The sequence below is a fragment of the Quercus robur genome, chromosome 12 (genome assembly GCF_932294415.1).
Source record: "Quercus robur chromosome 12, dhQueRobu3.1, whole genome shotgun sequence".
Taxonomy (NCBI): domain Eukaryota; kingdom Viridiplantae; phylum Streptophyta; class Magnoliopsida; order Fagales; family Fagaceae; genus Quercus; species Quercus robur.
In genome coordinates this window covers 27,732,810-27,756,523 of record NC_065545.1, presented here as the reverse complement: position 1 = coordinate 27,756,523, position 23,714 = coordinate 27,732,810, and the positions used below count along the sequence as shown (strand labels likewise).

The following is a 23,714-nucleotide window of genomic DNA, read 5'->3' as shown; positions in this document are numbered from 1 at the left end:
ATCGTTCTTGAAATATATATATATATATATATAATATGGAATCTTAAGCTCTCTTTTTCCTTTTTCCTTTTTTTTTTTTTTTTTTTGAGAATAATATTAAAATCTTAAGCTGGTATAAGTAGTGCTTTTGGGTATTTTCCTGGAAAGTGCCTAGGTAGGTGCATGCATGTTTTTTTTGGATAGACACAAAACTGTTATGGATTACGCATATGTGTCATATTAAATAAATAAAATTTAAAAACATGTGGTGGGCATCAGTGTAGGCAGCTGCTGCTATAAGAGTAAACAAGAAGTCAAAGTAGCTCATGAGGTCTCGAAAGAACTATGATCAACTTTCGAAGTTGTTGGGCGCCCGGCGGATGGGTAACTTTGGTTCGAGATCGATGAACTTTGGATTAAGCATTTAATTATACAGAACATGATGCGGATTTCAATAGTTTGCCACTATATTTTCCCTCAATTCTAAAATTCTATCGATCTTTATTTATTTATTTTTTAATCATGCTTTATTGTCGATGCCTGACATTCATTTCTACGATAATTTACGTGTAACATTGAGTTGAACTTGAATAATGCAGGTTTTACTAGCAGAAACGCACAGATCAGCCAACCAACAGTATCGCACATAAGCTTTACATATATATATATATATATATGACATGCAATACAACATGATTGAACTGAAAATAATGATGAAAAATGCTAGAGACAACTTATTACATAACCTTTGTCACGACTCACCAAAAAAGTAATAGACTCATATAGATTTATATTTTCACCGCTCACTGCTCATAACTCATTATGTGATGAGTTATAACAAAAATTGTGTAATACGCTGTGCTCTTAGCATTGCTTAACGATATTTGGCCAATAATTAACTATGGACATATGAAATGATTCATCCCACCTACTAAGAAAATAAATTTTAATTCTAACTTGCTCTGACCTAGCTAGCTACCAAACTCATACAATATTTCAGTCATAAACTTCCAAATTATACCAACCCAGCACTAATATGGACAATCAATCAGTTACCATGCCAGCGTGCGCACGTGACGTAGATATACTCTCTCTCTCTCTCTCTCTCTCTCTCTCTCTCTCTCTCTCTCTCTCTCTCTCTCTAGCATTGTAAGTATATAGAAATAGAACCCCTTGCACCCTCACCATTCATCGCCACATCACACAAACAACTTCATTCACCCTCTAAGAGCTCAATTGCTTGCCATTTTAGTTAGCTCAATCCACAATGGCAACTAAAATTGTCATCTTGTCTTTCATGTTCCTCCTAGCTCTAGCCACTTTCATTGAAGCTTCAAAGTACCAGTTCCAAAAGCTGAAAGAAACCAACATGGTGTTCTACATGCAAGATTGGGAGACGGGTGCCAATGTCACCGCCACCCCAATCGCTGGCATCCCCCACAAGCGGTGGTTGATCCTTGGGTTCGGAACAATCTTTGCGACGGATGATAAGTTGGCAGTAGCTATTGAAAGGAACTCATCTGAGGTTGGAAGGGCTCATGGCATTTACGTGAACTCAGCATTGGATGGCTCTGATTTGCATTTATTGATGTCATTTGTGTTCACCAACAAGAAGTACAATGGTAGCACCTTAGAAATACAAGGGGCAGACAGGGTCTTTCAAAAGTATAGGGAGGTATCTGTGGTTTCAGGAACCGGGTTCTTCAGGTTGGCTCGTGGTTATGCTACTTTGGAGACTGTTTTTCTTGACATTCCCAATTCTAATGCAATCATCCGGTGGAATGTGACAGTTTTTCACTACTGAGTTGTTGGAAAATTAGTATGGAATAGACGTAAATTAGAAATGGTTAGATTGAGTTTGCATTTAAACCAAGGTAAATTAGAAGAATAAAATAGGATTTCTGATATGTGGTGTATAATAAGTAACCATGCATATTTACCATATAATAAATGTTTGTAATATTTTGTTTTGATGAGTGCCTTGGTGTTTAAGGAACAAAATTTTATTGTTGTCATATGGTACTTCATATACTTTCAATTGATGGTTTGGAATGAGCTTTGCACTTTCTCAATGGTAATGGAATGTACATGAGCATGGTTATTGCTTGATGTTAACTTGATCTAATTTTTTATTTAGACGAGAAATTAAATTTACTTTGCACTTTATTTTAAAAAAAGGTTGGGACTTTTGATTGTGCTTTGAAATAAATTGGTCTCCTTTATATGAAAAATTATGGGATTCCTAGCTTTGGGCATGATAAAAGATGAAGGTGAGTTTCGAAAATTCCAGGCCCGGTCAAAAACATTTGAAAGGAGGAAGTGGTGCTACTATATTGAAGTGGAGGGAGACCGTTAGGTCGCCCAAAAAAAAAAATGGTGGGCTCTTCTCTGTTAAGTAAAGTAAGTGGGCTTGGTTAAAATTGAACAAGCTCTTTTTTACTAACAAGTAACCCAACTAAGCTGAACCCAATAAGAATGGGCTTTAAAATTTCCAGTCCATTTTAAAGTAATAAAATAATAATAATAATAATCTTTTGGTGCTCAGACTTGACAATGTCTCTATCTACTTTTATGGTCCTTGACCTTCGAGTCTCTTTCGGGCTCTAGCTCTACTGCTCTACCTAATTTCCCACCTCACAAAATTCACGGTTTGCAGAGAGGGATTTTAGTTCTTTTCTTTTTGGATTTTATTAATTGTTTGAGCCTCATGATTGAGGACCCTGAGGTTGAAGGTGGTGCTGAGAAAGTTGGCTGTTTTGTTTTGTGAATCCAAGAGATATGGGTCCATCTTCGCTGCGAGGCTGTGGTGCGGGTTTTGGGTTTTGGATTTTTATCACACCCCAGTTTTAGTTTTTTTTTTTTTTTTTTTTTTTTTTTTTTTTTTTTTTTTTTTTTTTTTGATTCAAAAATATAGTAATTTCAAATTATAATGGATGTAAATTATTAAAATTTATCCAAAAATAGAAAAGCCTCTAAGCACGCGCATGAGCGAATGCTCAGAGGCTAGTCTGTATATATTAAGAGGATTCAGAAAGTTAGTTATTGTTTTTTTTTTTTTTTGTCAAAAATACCCCTAAATTAATTAACCAACAACTTAAAAATGGGGTTAAAATAGTAAATTGGCAAAAGAAAGTTAGTTATTGCTTTTTTTTACTATCGAAAATACCCCTATCTAAAACTTAAAAATAGGCTTAAAATAGTAAATTGACAAAAATAATAAATTCTTATTACTTCTAATAAACTCCTACTTTTACGTCGATTTAAATTCCTACTGTAGGGGCACATTTTCTTAGGCCAGGTCCAAGATGCTCGGAACCTTAGACCAGCGAGCCCAATATAATGAATTTGTAGAGAGTGGGCCAAAGAGTTGGGCTTAGGTGTGTGAATGACGACTATCAAGGTGTTCCTCATGGGCTGAGTTTAACAGAGAAAATTTGGTCCTCAGCAAGATTCGAGGAGCTTTTTCTGGTGCCTCTTGTATGTTGGGGATCCCCCCCTTTCGTTTCTCTTTACTCCCCTTTTTATAGTCGTTTTCCTCCCTAGGGTAGGTACTTGTTCCATCAACCCCTACCTTCAGTTGTTGGGAGTGGTTGTAAGGACAGAGAAGTATGGCTATGTCAGGCGCAGGGCATTGAATGCAATAAAGACAGCCTTTCCTTAGACGCTTCCGTTCTCTCTGTTATCTCTCTCTACTTTAGTGCCTTCCTTGCCCTATGGAACGATCCGTAGTCTCGCTACCGGTGATCTGTTACCTCTTTTACCCTCGGCTATATCCATCCGAGGAGGATTTCCCTATGGCCAAGGAGGGGTTTTTCCATGGGCTGGGCCCCAGGCCCAGTATAAATATTGAAATGGGCCTATTAACCTTTTACCCCCCCCCCCCCCACAATAGCCCCTCAAAATTCTGCTGTTCGGCTCCTCGGACGGATAGAGGGTTTTGACGACAATGGGCCTTTGTCGCAGTTTCCAAAGTCTTGCCTTCCATTAATGCCAGAGTCTCTTCGCTTGCTCAAGGCGCGTTTCTGGCTATGAAAGATTCTTTTAATCTATCCCAGCCACATCCCTGTCGTTTCGGTACACGATGCGTGCTTTTAATTAGGGCTCTTTTACGAGGTGGTATAAATTCAACGGTTGAAGATTACTTTGGAATTCGAGCGAGATTAATCTCGTTTGTAATTCCTTCCTGGAGTTTCGGAGCGAATTGATTGCTTCCAGATTCGTCCCTTATATAAGACGCGCGGTGGGAGATAGTCCATCTTTGTCTGCAGAGCCTTGAGTTTCTAGATTTCTAACTCCTCAAATGTTCCCAAAGTCCCTACTATGAGAGTGACTGAGATTTTGGGAGTGAAATGATCATGGTTAGGATGTGGATGAAGGAACAACTCCATCTTCAGAAGCCTTGGGTATCTTCGAGGTTCAGAATGGCCCGGTCAGGACAAGGGAGACAAAGGCTCAAGGCCCTCCTTCTCCTGGACAATGCAAAGGAGGAGCCTCTTTTTCCTTTAGCCAAAATCCGAAGCAGGTGGATGTCGCATCAGATTTTTGGTGCGACTACACTGAGATTTCCCATCACCGGTACCATCCGCTCTCGCGCGATTGTAGCTAATATGATACTTGCTCAACTGCCGTTAGAGCTGGCATGGGGACTTAGCATCCCCGCTTCTTCCTCTCTTCCATCACTGGTGCCACTCGGGTGCCTCTGCTTCTTCTTCTCTTCCATCACTAACGCCATCCAAGCTTGCCTAGTTGTTGTTAGAGCAGAATTGAAGGGTCTATCATCCCCGTGTACTCTTATGTTATAGTTTAATTTAATTTAATTTATTTATTTATTTTTTTTTTTTTTTCAGTTGGCTTCTGATTTCAGGCTTATCTAAGCTCCTTTATGTATATTGTACCATCTCTTTATCTAATAAAAGATGATCTTATCGCATTTTACATATCCTTTCTTTTTGCAAAAATTACCGCGTGAACGGATGTACTGGTGTTTTTCTCTTGAATCATATTTAGAATCGATGACTTCAATGAAATAGTTATTGACCAAAATCGACGAGCACAACAGTGCTGACTTTAAATAAGTTAACCATACAGGACTAACCAGGATAACAACCGCACGTTTCATATTGCGAACAGAGTAACCGCCTAGGGATATGTAATCTGAAATAAACTGTTCGAGAGGGTCGCTCGGCATTAGGGTCCTTTCTCTAGTTTCCGATGATATTCGTAGCTTTAACTTATTGTATATGGTCCGAGGACCGTGCCTTGGTTCTGTCTAGCACCTAGGCTTTGTTTTCAGAGTGTCTAGTTTCCCCATAGGCTTGAGTCCGAGGACCATGCAAGGCCTTGGTTCTGTCTAGCACCTAGCCTTTGCTTCCAGAGTGTCTAGTTTCCTCATATGCTTGAGTCCGATGACCATGCAAGACCTTGGTTCTGTCTAGCACCCAGCCTTTGCTTTCAGAGTGTCTAGTTTCTCCATAGGCTTGAGTCTGAGGACCATGCAAGGTCTTGGTTCTGTCTAGCACCTAGCCTTTACTTTCAGAGTGTCTAGTTTCCCCATAGGCTTGAGTCCGAGGACCATGTAAGGTCTTGGTTCTGTCTAGCACTTAGCCTTTGCTTTCAGAGTGTCTAGTTTCCCCATAGGCTTGAGTCTGAGGACCATGCAAGACCTTGGTTCTGTCTAGCACCTAGGCTTTGTTTTCAGAGTGTCTAGTTTCCCCATAGGCTTGAGTCCGAGGACCATGCAAGGCCTTGGTTCTGTCTAGCACCTAGCCTTTGCTTCCAGAGTGTCTAGTTTCCCCATAGGCTTGAGTCCGATGACTATGCAAGACCTTGGTTCTGTCTAGCACCTAGCCTTTGCTTCCAGAGTGTCTAGTTTCCGATGACCATGCAAGACCTTGGTTCTATCTAGCACCCAGCCTTTGCTTTCAGAGTGTCTAGTTTCTCCATAGGCTTGAGTCCGATGACCATGCAAGACCTTGGTTCTGTCTAGCACCCAGCCTTTACTTTCAGAGTGTCTAGTTTCTCCATAGGCTTGAGTCTGAGGACCATGCAAGGCCTTGATTCTGTCTAGCACCTAGGCTTTGCTTTCAGAGTGTCTAGTTTCCCCATAGGCTTGAGTCTGAGGACCATGCAAGGTCTTGGTTCTATCTAGCACCTAGCCTTTACTTTCAGAGTGTCTAGTTTCCCCATAGGCTTGAGTCCGAGGACCATGCAAGGCCTTGGTTCTGTCTAGCACCTAGGCTTTGCTTTCAGAGTGTCTAGTTTCCCCATAGGCTTGAGTCCGAGGACTATGTAAGGCCTTGGTTCTGTCTACCACCTAGCCTTTGCCTTCAGAGTGTCTAGTTTTCCCATAGGCTTGAGTCCGAGGACCATGCAAGGCCTTGGTTCTGTCTAGCACTTAGCCTTTGCTTTCAGCGTGTCTAGTTTTCCCATAGGCTTGAGTCCGAGGACCATGTAAGGCCTTGGTTCTGTCTAGCACTTAGCCTTTGGCTATTAACTTCTCTCTCCGTAGGGGATTCAACGGACTGGACTACTAAGCCCGCGAGAGTTAGCCCCTTGTCAGGTGCCTAGGGCAAATGTCTGACGTTAGAAGCCCCTAGGACCACGTTTCACTTAACAACCCTTCCCGCGTAATCAATACTTCGAAGTATGGGCCTGAGTGGAGGCTGAGTGACGACAACGACGATGTGTTTTAGGAGACAAGGGAGGGGCTTTCGTGTAGCTTGTACCACCGCCACAACGGTCTTTCTGATGGACTCCTGGTGGCAGGAGCTCGACCCCGCCATGATTGGTCGTTGCATTTGCTAACGCTCCAGCTCTTCCCACAGACGGCGCCAATTGTAGGGGCACATTTTCTCAAGCCAAGTCCAAGATGCTCGGAACCTTAGACCAACAAGCCCAATACAATGAATTTGTAGAGAGTGGGCCAAAGAGTTGGGCTTAGGTGTGTGAACGACGACCATCAAGGTGTTCCTCATGGGCCGAGTTTAACAGAGAAAATTTGGTCCTCGGCAAGATCCGAGGAGCTTTTTCTGGTGCCTCTTGTATGTTGGGGATCCCCTCCTTTCGTTTCTCTTTACTCCCCTTTTTATAGTCGTTTTCCTCCTCCTGACAGGGGTCCCTAGGGTAGGTACTTGTCCCATCAGCCCCTACCTTCAGTTGTTGGGAGTGGTTGTAAGGACAGAGAAGTATGGCTGTGTCAGGCGCAGGGCATTGAATGCAATAAAGGCAGCCTTCCCTTAGACGCTTTCGTTCTTTCTGTTATCTCTCTCTACTTTAGTGCTTTCCCTGCCCTATCGAACGATCTGTAGTCTTGCTACCGGTGATCTGTTACCTCTTTTACCCTCGGCTATATCCATCCGAGGAGGATTTCCCTATGGCTAAGGAGGGATTTTTCCATGGGCTGGGCCCCTGGCCCAGTATAAATATTGAAATGGGCCTATTAGCCTTTTACCCCCCACACCTACTTTTACTCACTAACTCCCTACATAATAGAATCACTTTTTTGTTAATTTTAAAACTCTTCTAATCTACAAAACTCATCCCACGTATTCATTTTTTTTAAACCCAAAAAATAGAAGAGCCTCACGCACGTGCTTAGATGCTAGTATATTATAAAAGGATTCAGAAAGTTAGTTATGTCTTCAAAAAATGTTAAAAATACCTCTAATCTAATTAAATAGTTCTTATTCTTAAAAAATAAAAAATAGGGTTAAAATTGTAATTTAACAAAAGTAAAAAAAAAAAAAAAACTACTAGATAAGTTTTTTCCTAAAAATTAGCATACTATATTTAACATATCTCACATACATTTGATACAGTTTTTTCCTTAAAACTAACACACATTAAAACCAGCAGATATATAGTTTTTTCTTAAATTTTAGTTTTATAAAAATTCATCTAACAATAAAATAAATTTAAATTGAAAAATTATATTAAACTCAAAAAAAAAAAAAAAAAAAAAAAAAAACCTCATCACACGTGCAGAGCGCGTGTGATGAGGCTAGTATTATTTAATGGGCTTTTCAGACTCTTATTTTTGTATATCTAAATTATCCTCAAATTTACATTGTTTATAAATTTTAAATAATAGGATTAGATATGTAAAATTATTAATTTTAAAACTTCAAAATTTTAAATAATTAATTTTTTTTTTTTTACCCATGTTTCTCCTTTTTTTCACGTTTCTCTGCCAAATTCAAACTTAAAATAAAACAACTTTATTATTTTTTGAGAAAATAAAACAACTCCTAAATTTAAGATGAATTATATATATAAAAAAACTCCTCCACGTATCTTTCAAATGAAAAAAAAAAAAAAAAAAATTAAATAAAAAAATTACTAACAAATGGTTTTTTTTTTTTTTTTTTTAAAAATAAAAAAATCCAGTTACAAAAGAAGAAGAAGAAGTTAGTTACTTTTTTTTTTCTCTCTTGAACATATCTACTTCCACATTCCAACTAACTTTATACTCCCAATAACTTGTAGTTAGTTCCTTGCACATATCTCTCCATCCTTATCATATTTTCTATTTCTTCTTCAAATTCTAAAAAACAATTCCAATCCGACACATCTATTCCAATGTTCTCACTAATTTCAATCATCCCAATAACAAACAATTACTACATTAGAGAAAGCAAATAAGCATATTTAAGATAAGCGAAAGCCTGGAATAGCCTTCAAAAGAAGACAATCACTCAAAACTCAATCAAGAAGGGATGAACATACCACTTGTTTTTAATAAAATTCATTATTTTGTTTTCTTTTTCTCTTTCTTTTTGTCTCTCTTTCTCTAATTGTTCCAGCCCAAAACTTTCATAAAAGTGGGTTCTGCATGTTTAAATCTCTCATATTATATATTTATTTTACATCTTAATGAAAAATTATGACATTAAACCCCCCTCCAAAAAAAGCCTCATTGCACGTACAAAGCGCATGTAATGAAGTTAGTTGTACTTATTTCTTGGAGGATAAATTTCAACTTTTTTATTTTGTTAAGAAGAATGGTAAATTTCAACTGAAAAATCCCAAATTTTAACTTTTGAAAAGTAACAAAAGAAAACCTTGGAGTTTAGATTGGGATAACAACATTCACACACACACACACACACACACGCACACACACACACACAGAGAGAGAGAGAGAGAGAGAGAGAGAGAGAGAGAATTTATTAGTGTAAATTATACAATAGCTTCATAATAATAATAATAATAATAATAATAAGGCGTAAATACACTTTTGATTCCTACATTTTGGGCTATTTCTTGATTTGGTCCCTAAACTGATTTTGCTCCTAGGTCAGTCTTTGATCTTTTAAAATCGTTTTTAAAATGGTCCCTACCGTCATCCAAGTAACGAAACCCTATTACGTGGTAGACAGAGTGTCCTGATTGCTAATATGGTGCTGACGTGACACTGACATGTCATTAAAATATTATTAAAAAAATTATTTGGCATTTTTAATGCCAGGTCAGCATTTTAAATTTTTACTTTCATATTATATTATTATTATTATTATTATTATTATTATTATTATTATTATTATTTTTTACTTTCATTATTTTTTTCTGTAAGAACATACCAACCTGTTCTTCATGTACTTCCCAAATTCAAGATATAAACCCAGCAACCAATCCAATCTCTGGCAAACCCAAATCCAAATCTAATCTCCATCAAATCCAAAAAAACAAGAAATAAAACCCAGAATCAAGAGCAAACCCAGAACAAGAGCAAACCCTAAATAGTGCAGTGAAACCAGAACTGTTCTTCATGTTCTATAGAAAAGAAGATGAAAACTTGCCCAGAAAATTAAAATAATCAATTTTTTTTTCTTTTATTGATTTTCTTAGCAAATAATCAAACCCATGAACCCAGAAAAATCATCAACAACCCGAAACCAGAAAAATCATCAACAACCCGAAACTAGAAAAATCAAACCCATAAATCAAAAGTCGAGAGACTGCATGAACCCATGAACCCATGAATCAAACCCATGAACCCATGAATCAAAAGAGAGAGGAAGAGGGATTCGGGTTTAGAGAGAGAAAAAAAGTCAGAGATTGACAAAGAAAGAAGCAAAAGAACGATACAAACACAAACAACACAAACAAACAAAATTCGGAGATTGCATGCCATGCCCATGTTGCTGATCTCCTCTACCTCTTCTTCTTCTCTTTTCTTAGGCCGATCTCCTCTTCTAATTCTTCTGGGCTGATCTTCTTCCATCTTCTTTTTCTCAGCCATGGTTTGGGATATTTTTCAACCAACCCAATCTGAGAGCAAGTCGTCTCAGATTGAGAGAGATAGATACTAGAGAGACAAATGCCACACAAACACACAAACTAATTTGGGTTTTTTAGCACGATAAATACGCATCTCCGGCTGATGTTGTTTGGGATATTTATTAATTTATTTTTGTTTTGATTTTACTTTTTTGGTTTATCTTAAAAGAAGAAGAAAATGAAATAGATACAAACACAAACACAAACACAAACACAAAAATGCCAACATAGAGCGTGAATAGTGTTAATCGCTCTAAATTTTTTTTCCTCAATCTTTAAAACTGTAATTTTTTTTTTGAATTTTTTCAATTTAAATTGAAATTTTTTTAACAGAAATTAAAAAAATAAATAAATAAAATGCTAACCTGGCATTGAAAAATACCAAATAATTTTTTTAATAATATTTTAATGTCATGTCAATGCCACATCAGCACCATGTCAGCAACCAAGGCACTTCGTCTGTCATGTAATAGGGTTCCGTTATTTGGATGACGATAGGGACCATTTTAAAAACGATTTAAAAAAATCAGGAACTGACCTAAGAGTAAAATTAGTTTAGAGACCAAATTGAAAAATGACCCAAAATGTAGGGATCAAAAGTGTATTTACACCTACTACTACTACTAATAATAATAATAATAATAATAATAATAATAATAATAATAATAATAATACACCTTGCAAAATTGTATGGATCGTAAAAATGGTGATTGTCAACCTTGATATGCAAAGAGTCAAAGAGATAAGATTGATGCTGATGCTAAGAATTACTCATCTCCACGTCTCTAGACTTTTCCTCCCACTCCCACGTCTTCTCTTTTTGGGGTGAGGCGCGGGAGGGCTGGGGCGGCTGAGGATTTTTTTTATTTTTGTGGGGGTCAATGTCGTCCATCCCCTTATAAGAAATGCTATTTTTTGTTTCCTAAAAAGCCAAAATTTTCATTTCAGATAAAAGTTTATATATTATTGTAATTCATATATTTTTAATAAAAAAAAACTATAATTAATATATATGTGATTTTCAGTTTTTATTTTAAAGAAGAAATATTGTTTACGTCTCCAAATTTTTTATTAATTTATTTTTTTATCCATAAACTTTAAAACATTTTTTTTTCCTTAAACTATTAAAAATATATGTTGCATGCACTTTCTATCCTTTTATCTACTTCCATCAAATTTTATCTTTTTTTTTTTTTTTTTTTTTTTGAAACTAATTTTATCCTTCGTATCTGACGATATATGTGACAATATATATATATATATATATAATGGAACAATATAATGTGTCCCATGCATGGTTTTGAACTAACAAATATAATTGACAAAGAAAATCCCAAGAATTTTTTTTTAAAAATTCTATAGTTATAATAGGTGAGCATGATTTAAATTTTAGATGTCTTTGCATTGAAAACATAAAAAAAGTACTAATTAAACTACAAAATTGATTGTGGGACTCATATTGTTGGATTGTATAATAGTCATCCAAGTTCATATTTTTCCTTCTCAGCACATGGTCAGATAGTAGGCTAATTAATTTTTGAAAGCAACATAAGTATAACAAGCAACAAAGTTTCTAACCTTTTATATATATATATATATATATATATATATATAAAAGTAAGACTTTTCCAATAGATTTCTTTAATTTGACCGGCAGATTGCATTTCTTATCTGCAAGACTGCAACCGACTTAAATATACCTCTCAGAGTTTAGAAGGTGCAACTGCAAACTAAACCTTTTTTTTAGCCATTGTGAATTGACTAAGCTTCATGTCACACAGTACTACTCAATCTTTAGAATAGTCTTCAAGTCAAGTCAAGCCAAGACAGTTCCAATTTTCTTACAAGAGTTTAATTAGACAATCACGCCGGTAATCAAGTTCTCCACACCAACCCCTAAAGGCCATATCCAATCCCAAACCCTATATAAACCCCTACCCTTCTCTTCATAATCATAACCTCGAACCACTATAGCATCTCTCTCTCACTTTCCAAAATGAGTCTCTTCAAAAAATTGTCCATTTCCTTCTGCTTTTTTGTCACTCTTTGTATTGTCTTCGCTCATGCAGCCCGATTTGATATTACAAACAATTGTCCCTACGTAGTTTGGGCTGCAGCCGTGCCTGGTGGTGGCAAGCAGCTCAACCCACAAGAGTCTTGGCCCCTTGATGTCAACGCTGGCACAACCGGGGGCCGCGTTTGGGCTCGAACTGGGTGCAATTTTGATGGATCCGGGCATGGCAGTTGTCAGACTGGTGACTGTGGTGGACTTCTTCAATGCCAAGCCTATGGTACACCCCCAAACACTCTTGCTGAATTCGGTTTAAACCAATACCAAAACTTGGATTTCATTGACATCTCTCTTGTTGATGGGTTTAATGTTCCTATGGATTTTAGTCCAACCTCTAATGGGTGCACCAGAGGAATAAGATGTACAGCTGATATCAATGGGCAGTGCCCAGCTGAATTGAAAACTTCTAGCGGGTACTGTAACAACCCTTGTACTGTTTTCAAAACCGATGAATATTGTTGCAATTCTGGGAGTTGTGGACCTACAACCTTTTCCAAATTTTTCAAGAATCTGTGCCCAGATGCTTACAGTTATCCTAAGGATGATGCAACAAGCACATTTACTTGCAATGGTGGGACTAACTATAAGGTTGTGTTTTGCCCTTGAAGCAGCTCTTTCCTCTGGTACAAGTATAATAGGCACAACACTAGTAGCTAGTATATACGTAATAAAAGCTTGAGGGCTTGTGAGCACATGCAGTATTGTGCACACCGTATGGGTTGCTATAAGGTAGTTAATATCTACCCTTGAAGCAGTTCTTTCTTCTGGTACAAGAGGCTTGGAACTATCAACCAATAGTATTAAATATTAATAACTGGGTTAATAAAAGCTTGAGGGCTTTTAAGCATATGCAGTACCATACATGTTGTATTTTACGTATTCACGAGGTTGTAGCAAATTTTCTATATATAATGGAAGATATGGCGATATCAACGCTTATAACCTCCATATTCCATACTTTTGTTCTATTGGTAAATCAATAATTTACTTTCAGCTTGACCTTGTAGTTCGCGTCCGTTGTTTGATTTGCCACCATGTGTTTGCAACTCCCGTCTCAGTGCTATTCGTTGTTTGATTCTTTTCTTTTTTTTAGATGGGTTGTTTGACTTTTTGGTTGACGGTACACCTTACATTCGGTGGAAATAAATGAACTTGAAACTTGTGTTGTGGACCACAAGTACACTTTACATAGGACCTAACCGATATAGACTTGACAAGCATCTTTCTAAATATACAAATAAGTTACTTTCACATTATGAACATGTGACTGTATCTTAATGTGTTCAGTATAATTGATACATTAAACATAATTTTAATCCATACTAATCTATTGTTATCAAATTTTGCTTATGTTAAAGTTAAGGCTAAATATTCCTTTATACCTTGATCATATTTATTATTTTACACATATATTTATAATTGATAAGTATTTGCATTTTAATATATAAAAAAGTGAAGGTGTGATAATCAAAACCTAAAATTTAATACAAAAAATTTCACCTATTTTTTCATAATAGATGAGATATGCATATTGGAATTGGTAATACTACACTGATCATAACTTGTTACCTTAACAAGTTGTGAAAAAAATTATATTTTTTATGTTTGCTCAAAATCAAAATCAAGTATCATCGTTAAAGCATTAAAAAAATTCCATTTGACTGTCATTAGAATCTATTTATGCTAAAATATCCAAATCTACCATTTGATTAATATGTTAATTCATCTTATATTGGTTCTTTTAGTTTCCACGGTAATTATGAAACAAGTTTTTTTTTTTTAAACATGAAACTTGGTTCATTGCATACAATTTGATAATTTAGACTTCAAAAAGAAGATTTTTAAGAGTTTTATGGCAGGGATAATAATTGATTAAGTTTATTATACATAACGAAATATTGTGAGCATAAATTTGATTGAAGATGTGCTAAGTTCATTTATTTTTTTTATTTAAAATGTTTATAACAATTTAGACGATGTTTATATACTCATTATAGTTTAGAAAGATGATCCGGCTTAAAAAAAAAAAAAAAAAGATGATAAGTTCCTTTTTAACAAATGAACAAATAATTTTTTTGAGAATCAAATGATCTTATATTTGATGATATAATGTGTGTTAAGTTTGAGTTTGACTTATGGTGTATTCTTCTCAACAAAAAGACTTGAATGGTGTATTATTAAACTGTTAATACAATAATTAGGCCCCCAAGTCAAAATTATTGGCCCCGCCCCCTACGGGCCGGTATATACACGGAGTCATTGGCTAGCAACAGTGACATAAATTTGCAATTGCATGCAAGTAAAAATGTTAAATGTCCCTTTCTCCACCAGATGCCAAGAACCGAGGGCTTTTAGTGCCATGCTAAGAATTATTCTGTTTGATCCTCTTTGAGACTTTTCCCCCTACGCCCATTAATTCTTTCTTTCTTACTTCCTAGATTATGTGATCCCTCTGTAATATCTTGACAGGTGGGTTTTGAGTTTTGACTTACGTCTTTTATGAATAGAACTTAGAACATAAAATGATGCAATCCCATTCTCATCATGTGTGCATGTGACATTCTTCCAATTGCATAACTTTAGTCTCTTGATTTGCACGTTTTGATTAAAGTCTAGTCAATGTTAGAAAGCTTAGGAGGTAAGATTTACTATTTTTTCTTCATTATTCACAATCTATAACATCAAGTTGTGCTAAAAAAATTTGTGATACTAAATTTTCTCTAAGTTCAAACGTTCTAAAAAAATGTTACTTTGACACATCAAAAATTTATTTTATATATTATAATACACAATTTTATAATAAACAATATAATTTTTTTTTTTTTATGAACAATATATCACATATTCCATTCTTTACTGCTCTATAAGAAGTTAAAAAGTGAGCTCTATTTTTTTATTTCACTTTCTCTCCCCCACTTTTCTCTCCAAATTGGGCGGATTGCAAAATGTGGGCCCAAAGAGAAATTTTTTTCTCTGCATTTCTTTGTCTTCTATCCTCCAAAGTTGTCCAAACCCAAGAAACCACTTCCCTTGCCTTCCCTTCCTTCCTCTTCCCCCATTTCCAAATGCAGTGTTTCTTTACCAAACATTTGCGTCAAAAACCCAGAAAAGCGAACGTCTGCCATTTTTGTTAAAAAGGCAAAACATTGCCTTTCATTCTCCCATTCTTTGCGAAACAGTCTAAAGAGAAGTAAAATAATAAAGTTGTCTCACATAAAGATAGATTTATTTATTATTTTTTTTTTTTGGGAATAATAATCACTGTTTTTCGTCTTCAAGGGATTGCTATTGCTAAGGGAACTGCCTAACTACTATTTCAGATAGAGATGATAAATCTAATGGCAATTTTAGATTATTTGGAGAATATTTTAGCTAATACTTTTTAATTTTGGAGAGAGAGAAAGAGATATTTGAGTTTCTTCAATGTTTTAGTACTGCGTGTAGGGGACTTTATTAGTCTAAAATTCACATGCTTATGAAAAATTCTAATCATCTGAAAGAGAGAGTAAGACAAAATACACACCTATTAAGATAAAAATTGTCATGTAATGGTAAAATTTTGGAGCTTAATTGATACTCCTCTAAGATAATTATTGCCCAAAAATTTTACTCTAGTGCTTTTTTAATAAAAAAAATTACTATTGTATAAGTACTGACTAAAATTTGAGATTTTATTTTTCAAAATTTTTTTTGTCCTTTATTTGGAGCCCTTTTTTTTATTTTTCAAAATTTTTTTGTCCTTTATTTGGAGACCCTTTTTTTTTTTTTTGAGGGTTAGGTAATGACCTAAGTTACCTAATGGTTGAGCCGAAAGGTTTACGGTGTTCACAACCATATGAAGGAAACTTATTCTGGAAATATTGGTTATAGATTAAAGGCACCTTTTACAAATAACATAATGAAGATTTATTACTATTATTATTATTTTTTCTTGACACTAGGTGAGTGAAGAGAGATTTGAATTCAAAAGTTATCCTGTAGAAAGAACTAAATAATATATACATCTCTCTCTCTCTCTCTCTATATATATATATATATGGGTTGAGTTTAAGTTAAGCAATGTTACACAGTTCAATATTTTTTAATTGGATGTGAGTTTTGACAAATTCACCGTTATATTATATTATTTTCGTATATTCTCCATACTTGAAAATTTTCAAAGTGATCAAAGGTTAATAGCTATATCATCAATCAATTGTTTAAATTCAAGTTTTCATAACTTTAAATAATGCATAGAAGATGAGTTTATGAATTGAATAGTAAATAACATCTAATTGACATAAAAATTGGCGAGAGTGTTAAAAACATATAAAATATGTAATTCATTAGTGAGATTTTCAAAATATGAATTCTATAACAAGTTATTAGGTAGTATAATATTGCTTAGAGTTACACTAAGTGTAATTGAATCTCTCTCTCTCTCTATATATATATATATATATAAACAAAAAGAAAGGTGACAACGTTTCGGAATTGCAGTAAAGTTTGATAAGGTTAACCCCAACATGTAAAAAGTAAGACTTTTCCAATAGATTTCTATTGACCGGAAGATTGCATGTGATCTTATGTGCAAGACTTCAACTGACTTACATATACCTCTCCCTCTTAAGAGTTTAGGAGGTGTAACTGTAAACTAAACTATTTGTTTTAGCAAATGTGAACTAAATAAGCTTCATGTCACAAAGTACTACTAAATTTTTAGAATAGTCTTCAAGAGTGATCAAGTCAAGCCAAGATAATTTCAGTTCCAAACAACAAGAATTTAATTAGGCAATTAATCATGCCTGTAAATTCTCCACGCCAACCCCAACAGGTTATATCCAATCTCAAATCTTATATAAGCCCCTACCCATCTCCTAATAATCATAACCTCAAACCACTATAGCATATATATCCCTCTCACTCTCCAAAATGAGCATCTTCAAAAACTTGTCCATTTCCTTCTTCTTGTTTGCCACTCTTTTCATTAATTTCGCTCATGCAGCCCGATTCAACATAACAAACAATTTTCCCTATGTGGTTTGGGCTGCAGCCGTGCCTGGTGGTGATAGGCAACTCAACTCAAAAGAGTCTTGGCCCCTTGATATGAATGCCAGCACAACTGAGGCTGCGTTTGGGCTCGAACTGGGTGCATTTTTTAATGGATCCGGGCGTGGCAGTTGTCAAACTGGTGATTGTGGTGGGCTTCTTCAATGCCAAGCTTATGGTGCACCCCCAAACACCCTTGCCGAATTCGCTTTAAACCAATATCTAAACCTGGATTTCTTTGACATCTCTCTTGTTGAAGGGTTTAATGTTCCTATGGATTTTAGCCCAACCTCTATGTAGAGAGGGAAAATTCCCGACCTATCACAAGCTAACACATCACACTACTAAGTCCACAAAATACAGCCAATTACAAAGCACCACGTATTACTGCTAGGTTTTGCTATCACTACTTAGAAACCAATAGAAATTCGCCAAGTATTATGCAAAAACCAATCACACATCAGCGCGTGTAAGCGATGACATAAGCAGTCCAACACGTGTAAGTGATGACATATGCAATCCAGCGCGTGTAAGCAATGATATAAGCGGATTAATCAGGCTGTGACATGTGTCACCAATCAAACTAAGCCATGTGTCGCTCACCCACCCCCAAACTCCTATAAATAGAAGCCTTCCTAAGGCATTTAAAAAGGACCAAGCCATCTGGAGCACAAGCAGCATCAGAGAAGATTCAAAAGCACTTAGAAAAATAAAAGCTCTGCAGGAATCAAGCCTCAAAGCCTCAAGAACTTCAAACTCAAAATCGAAGAACATTCGAAGCAGAATCATCCAAACTATCTGCCTAGATCTCAAAGTTCATTGGAATCAAGCTCAAAAGTCTCCAGAAACCTCAATAAATCACAAATTAGCAAAGTTCTACGGATTCAAGCCTCCAAAGTCCCGAAGAACTTCCATTACAAACCTTCAAATATGAAGAACATTCGAAGAGGAATCATTCAAATCATATTCCTAGATTTCAAAGTTCATTAGAATCAAGCTCAAAACCCTCCAGAAACCTCAAACAACCACAAATTAGTGAAGCTCCATGGATTCAAGCCTCTAAAGCCCCGAAGAACTTCCACCACAAACCTTCGAAGACGAAGAACACACGAAGAACACGAAGAACGTGAAGAATAAAGGATTTCCAACAAGCTCATAGCCAGAGATTCATTGTAATTCTGTTTCAAAGATCTTCGATCCATTCTTCAGCCAAATTGAAGTATATTGGGTGTTCGGATCAAAATCACATTACTACAAATCCAATCAACAAGTCTTTTAAGGAGATTGAATCAGAAATCACTCTTTTGTAATTTCAGAGAATTGTACCTCACAATCATCAATACAAAATTCGCATTTGTGAAACTATATTACTTGTTTGACTCATTTCAAACCAAGAAATTTAGTCGTCCATACTTTAATGGGTGCATCAAAGGAATAACATGTATAGCTGATATTAATGGACAGTGCCCAACTGAATTGAAAACTCCTAGCGGGTACTATAACAACCCTTGTATCGTTTTCAAAACAGATGAATATTGTTGCAATTTTGGAAATTGTGGGCCTACAACTTTTTCTGAATTTTTCAAGAATCTATGACCAGATGCTTACAGTTACCCTAAGGATGATGCAACAAGCACATTTACGTGCAATGGTGGGACTAACTATAATGTTGTGTTCTGCCCTAAAAGCAGTTATTTCCTTTGGTATAACAGGCACATCACTAGTAGCTAGTATGTAATAAAAGCTTGAGGGCTTGTGAACACATGTAGTATTGTGCACACTGTATTATAGGTAATAGGTTGCTATAAGTTTGTTAATATCTGCCCTTAAAAGCAGTTCTTTCTTCTGCACTACAAAAAATGTGGGCTATAGCCACGTTTTTTTTAGCCGCGTTTACAAAAAACGCGGCTATAGGGGACCTATAGCCGCGTTTCTTAGCTATAGCCGTGTTTTCTAAAAACGTAGCTATAACTTACTTATAGCTGTGTTTTTCAAATGCAGCTATAGGTCCAGTCGAATAATTTTGAATTTGAGGGTGACCTATAGTCGTGTTTTGAAAAAACGCCACTATAGCTAACTTAAAATGCAGCTAAAGATAAGCTGTAGCCGCATTTTAAAAAACGCAGCTATAGGTCCAACCGAATAATTTTTAAGGTGGACTTATAACCGCATTTTCGTGTTTTAAAAAGCGGCTAAAGGTTACCTACAGCTGTGTTTTTTAAAAACGCGACTATAGGTCTAGCTGTATATATTATTTTAAAGTTGACCTATAGTTGCATTTTTGGACAACGCAGCTATAGGTAACCTATAGCTGTGTTTTTGCGATTTAAAAACGCGGCTATGGGTCACCTTTAGCTGCGTTTTAAAACTTGAAAAATGCAGCTATAGGTTATCTATAGGTCCCGTATAAATTTTTTAAAGGCTGACCTATAGCCGCGTTTTTTAAAAACGCAGCTATAGGTAACCTGTAGCTGTGTTTTGCGATTTAAAAACGCGGCTATAGGTAGTGCTTAAAAAAAAAAAAAAAAAAATTCCTAAAGCTTCCCACGTACACCCCCACTTTCCCACCTACCCCTACATACTCTCTTTTCTTTCTTTTCCCTTTCTTTCTTCATTCTTCAGGTGCTTCATTCTTTCTTTTTTTTTTTTTTCTTTTTTCTTTTTCATTCTTCCTTTTTCACATCTGGGTAAGTCTTTCGTCTTCTTCTCTCTTTTTTTTTTTTTTTTTTTTTTTTTCCTTCCTTCACATCTGGGTACCTTTTTTTTTTTTTTTTTGTTCCTTTTTCTTTCTTCCATCTTCACAGGTTTGTGTTCTTTTGTGTTTCTGAGCTTGTGCTTTTGTTTTCCTGAATGGAATTAGTGTTAGATTTGGTTGGTTTTGTTGAATGAGAGGAGATTCATGGCTTTGTGTTATATTTTGGAGCACGTTGTGTTTGATTTTGAATTTCTGGTTGTGTTTGTATTGTGAGTATGTTGTGTTTGATTTTTAATTTTCTGGGTGCATGTGTTTGTATTGTGAGTATGTTGTGTTTGATTTAGAATTTTCTGGGTGTGTTTGTATTGTGAGTATGTTGTATTTGATTTTGAATTTTTTGGATTTGTGTTTAATTTTGAATTTTGAATTTTCTGGGGAAAAAAAAAAACCCAGAATTTTTTTTTTTTTTTTTTTTTTTTTTTTTTGTGTTTTTTAAAAAACCTATAGCCGTGTTTTCAGACGCGGCTTAAAGGTGGTCTGTGGCCACGTTTTCTAAAAACGCGGCTATAGGGCAGACCTTTAGCCGCGGTTACAAAAACGCGGCTATAGGCTTATTGCTACACTCCTTAAGCCGCGTTTGTAAACACGGCTCTACCCTATAGCCACGTTTTTGGGGTCTATAGCCGCGTTTTTTAAACGCGGCTACAGACCCATTTTTTTGTAGTGCTGGTAAGAGGCATAGAACTATCAACCAGTAGTATTAATAACTGGGGTAATAATTTAATAAAGCTTGAGGGCTTTTGAGAAGATGCAGTACTATGCACGTTTTATTTTTACATATTCACGTGAGGCTGTTGCAAAAATTCTACGATGGAAGATATTAACATATAACGTTTATAGCCATCTTTTTTTCCTTTTTGTAAATCAAGAAATTATTTTTCAGCTTAACCTCCTATTCCTAGGTGTTTGCAAGTAGCAACTCTCTACGTCGGTGCTATTTGATCATTGTTTGATTCTTTGGTTGGCGGTACATAACGTAACTATTGGGAATAGGAGGTAATAAATGAACATGAAACTTGTGTTGTGGACACACATACGCCTCACGCAGGGGCTAACCAATATGGTCTTGACTAGCATCTTTCTTTCAGATAAATATTGAGTATTCTTGGAATATCATTAATACGTACTCTCTCTTCTCACATAATTGTAGGTCCCACTAATTAAGTTTATGGTGGGACCCACAATTCATATAAGAGGGAAGAATACGCATTTATGATACTTCCGAAATATTCAATAATTTTCCCTTTCTAAATATATGAATCATAGTTGCTTTCAACTATTGGTATCAAACTTTGCTTGTGTTAAATTTAAGGTTAAATATTCTTTCACATTTTGTTCACCTCCATCATTTCACACATATAATTATAATTGATGCATACATATTTACATTTTAATACATATTGCACTAATCATAATTTGTTACCTTAATAAGTTGTAAAAAAATTATATCTTTTGACATTTGCTCTAAATCATATAGCATCATTGAAGCATAAAAAAATTCCATTTGACCGTCATTGGTACTTATTGCATAATGAACTTGATATGCTAAAGTATCCAAAATTTTAGAATATATGACAATATCTGAACTATATATGTAAGGGATTAGAAATTTCATTAGAAATAAAAATCTATTCATTTGATTAATATGTTAATTCATCTTAATTATATTGGTTCTTTTAGTTTCCATGGTAATTATGAAATGTGTTTTTTTAAACATGAAACTTGGCTCTTTGCATACAATTTGATAATTTAAACATCAAAGGAGACTCTTAAGAGTTTCACCATGAAGATAATATTTGATTAAGTTTATTCTATATATATTTGATTAAGTTTATTCTATATATATTTGATTAAGTTTATTTGACACGCATGGGGGAAGGTAACCCTGGGCTTCATTGCAATAGGTCCGTTCTCTAGCTGAGTGCTGAGAAGCGGGGCGACCACATCCCGAGAGATTCCTTATAGGTTGGTGGATTGAGCCGACCACAAAGGAAATCTGTGTGCGGTCTCAAAGAGGTCGGTCACCGAGAACTAACAATTTTGAAAGGAATCCACTCCCGAACACTGTTCGGTGTTAGGAACAAGTTCTAAGGGAATCCTCTGAATTCGTGAGGATCCTTTGGGATTTTGGTGGACATGGGAATGTGAGTAAGTGGGGAAAGAAATGATAGCCACCCCACTAACAGAGGGCTATAAAAGGAGGTCGAAGCAAGGGTAGAGGGGGTTGGACATTGGAGAGAGAGAGAGGGAAAGAGAGGAAAACACAAAGAGAGAGGGTGAGTGAACACGTTGGGATATTCAAAGGGATTAAAGGGGAGTGTTATCACTTGTTTGGGGCCTCGATTGGTAGGATTGAGTACAACCCCTATATTTGATTATATAATGTGCGTAAAGTTTGAGTTTGACTTGAATGGTGTATTCTTCTCAACCAAAAAGACATGAATGGGGTATTAAACTATGAATATGATAATTAGGCCCCCAACATCGAAGTAAATTTGCATGCAAGTGAAAATGTTAAATGTCCCTTTCTCTAGCAGATGCCATGAACTGAGGGCTTAGTGCTGATGCTAAGATCCTCTCTGAGACTTTTCTTCCTATGGCTATTTATTTCTCCTCATATGGCCATTTCTTTCTTTCTTACTTTCTAGATTATGTGACCCCTCTGTAATATCTTGACAGGTGGGTTTTAACTTTCGTCCTTTATGAGTAGAACATAAAATGATGCATTCCATTCTCATCATGCGCAAGGCACAATTGGCGCATGTGACGTTCTTCCAGTTTCGTAACTTTATTCTTTTTGCATGTTTTGATCAAAGTTTAGTCGAGGTTGAAAAGCATAGGAGGTAAGTTCAAGTAGTTACATCAAAAAAACTATTTTTCATCACAACTTTCCCATAATTTTGATGTATTAGATATCACATTTATAAGAATCTGCTATTTATTTTTTTCACCATTCACAATCTATCTCATCAAGTTGTGATATAAAAAATTGTGGTTCCAGATTTTCTCAAAATTCCACCCAACTTAACCGGCATCAATCTCACTAAGAGTAGTATCAAGCATTCTAAAAAAAAACTATCTTGACACATTAAACTTTTATTTTATCTATTTTAACATGCCACTTTAATTACAATACACCCTAAATCACATATTCTATTATTTTATCACTTTATTTATTCTTTCTTAATGTTTTTAATTCTTTCTTTTTTGTTGTTCCCAACATCATTAAAGAGATAGAGGAGAGAGAAAGTTCGAATAATTATTAATTACTCCCAATGGTCTCTTCTAATTAATCCCAATGGTCATGAAAAGAGAGAGAAAGTTTTGAATAAAAAAATGACCAGAGCAGGCACACTTTGATTAGGTTTTAATCTTTGCTGTGTGATCCATTGACCCTTTTTGTCATGGCTGCAACTGGCTTGGAAAGATCTTTGTGTTCAAATATGTCTTGTTTTTCTAATCGCTACTTATTTGAGTATATCAAAAAATGCAAGTCTAAAAGTTATTTGAACTCTATCATGATGATTATTGGAAAAGATCTTAGCTTGACAAAGAAGAAACTAGACTGTCTCAGAATGAAAATGTGCAAAGGAGTTCATTTGA

General features: G+C 35.5%; 3 protein-coding genes across 3 annotated transcripts; all 3 read left to right on the top strand.

Annotated features, from left to right (window-relative positions):
- Positions 1-1,246: 1,246 nt before the first annotated feature.
- Positions 1,247-1,783, top strand: LOC126708337 (dirigent protein 22-like). The gene has a single exon (XM_050408132.1). The coding sequence runs from the start codon at positions 1,247-1,249 to the stop codon at positions 1,781-1,783; it is 537 nt and encodes a 178-aa protein (XP_050264089.1).
- Positions 1,784-12,203: 10,420 nt separating this feature from the next.
- On the top strand, positions 12,204-13,276 carry LOC126709250 (protein P21-like). The gene has a single exon (XM_050409396.1). The coding sequence runs from the start codon at positions 12,254-12,256 to the stop codon at positions 12,932-12,934; it is 681 nt and encodes a 226-aa protein (XP_050265353.1). The 5' UTR covers positions 12,204-12,253; the 3' UTR covers positions 12,935-13,276.
- Positions 13,277-17,239: 3,963 nt separating this feature from the next.
- Positions 17,240-19,007, top strand: LOC126710230 (thaumatin-like protein). Its single transcript, XM_050410609.1, has 2 exons — positions 17,240-17,652; positions 18,760-19,007. Exons 1-2 carry the CDS (start codon positions 17,240-17,242, stop codon positions 18,950-18,952), a joined length of 606 nt encoding a protein of 201 aa, XP_050266566.1. The 3' UTR covers positions 18,953-19,007.
- Positions 19,008-23,714: the final 4,707 nt, after the last annotated feature.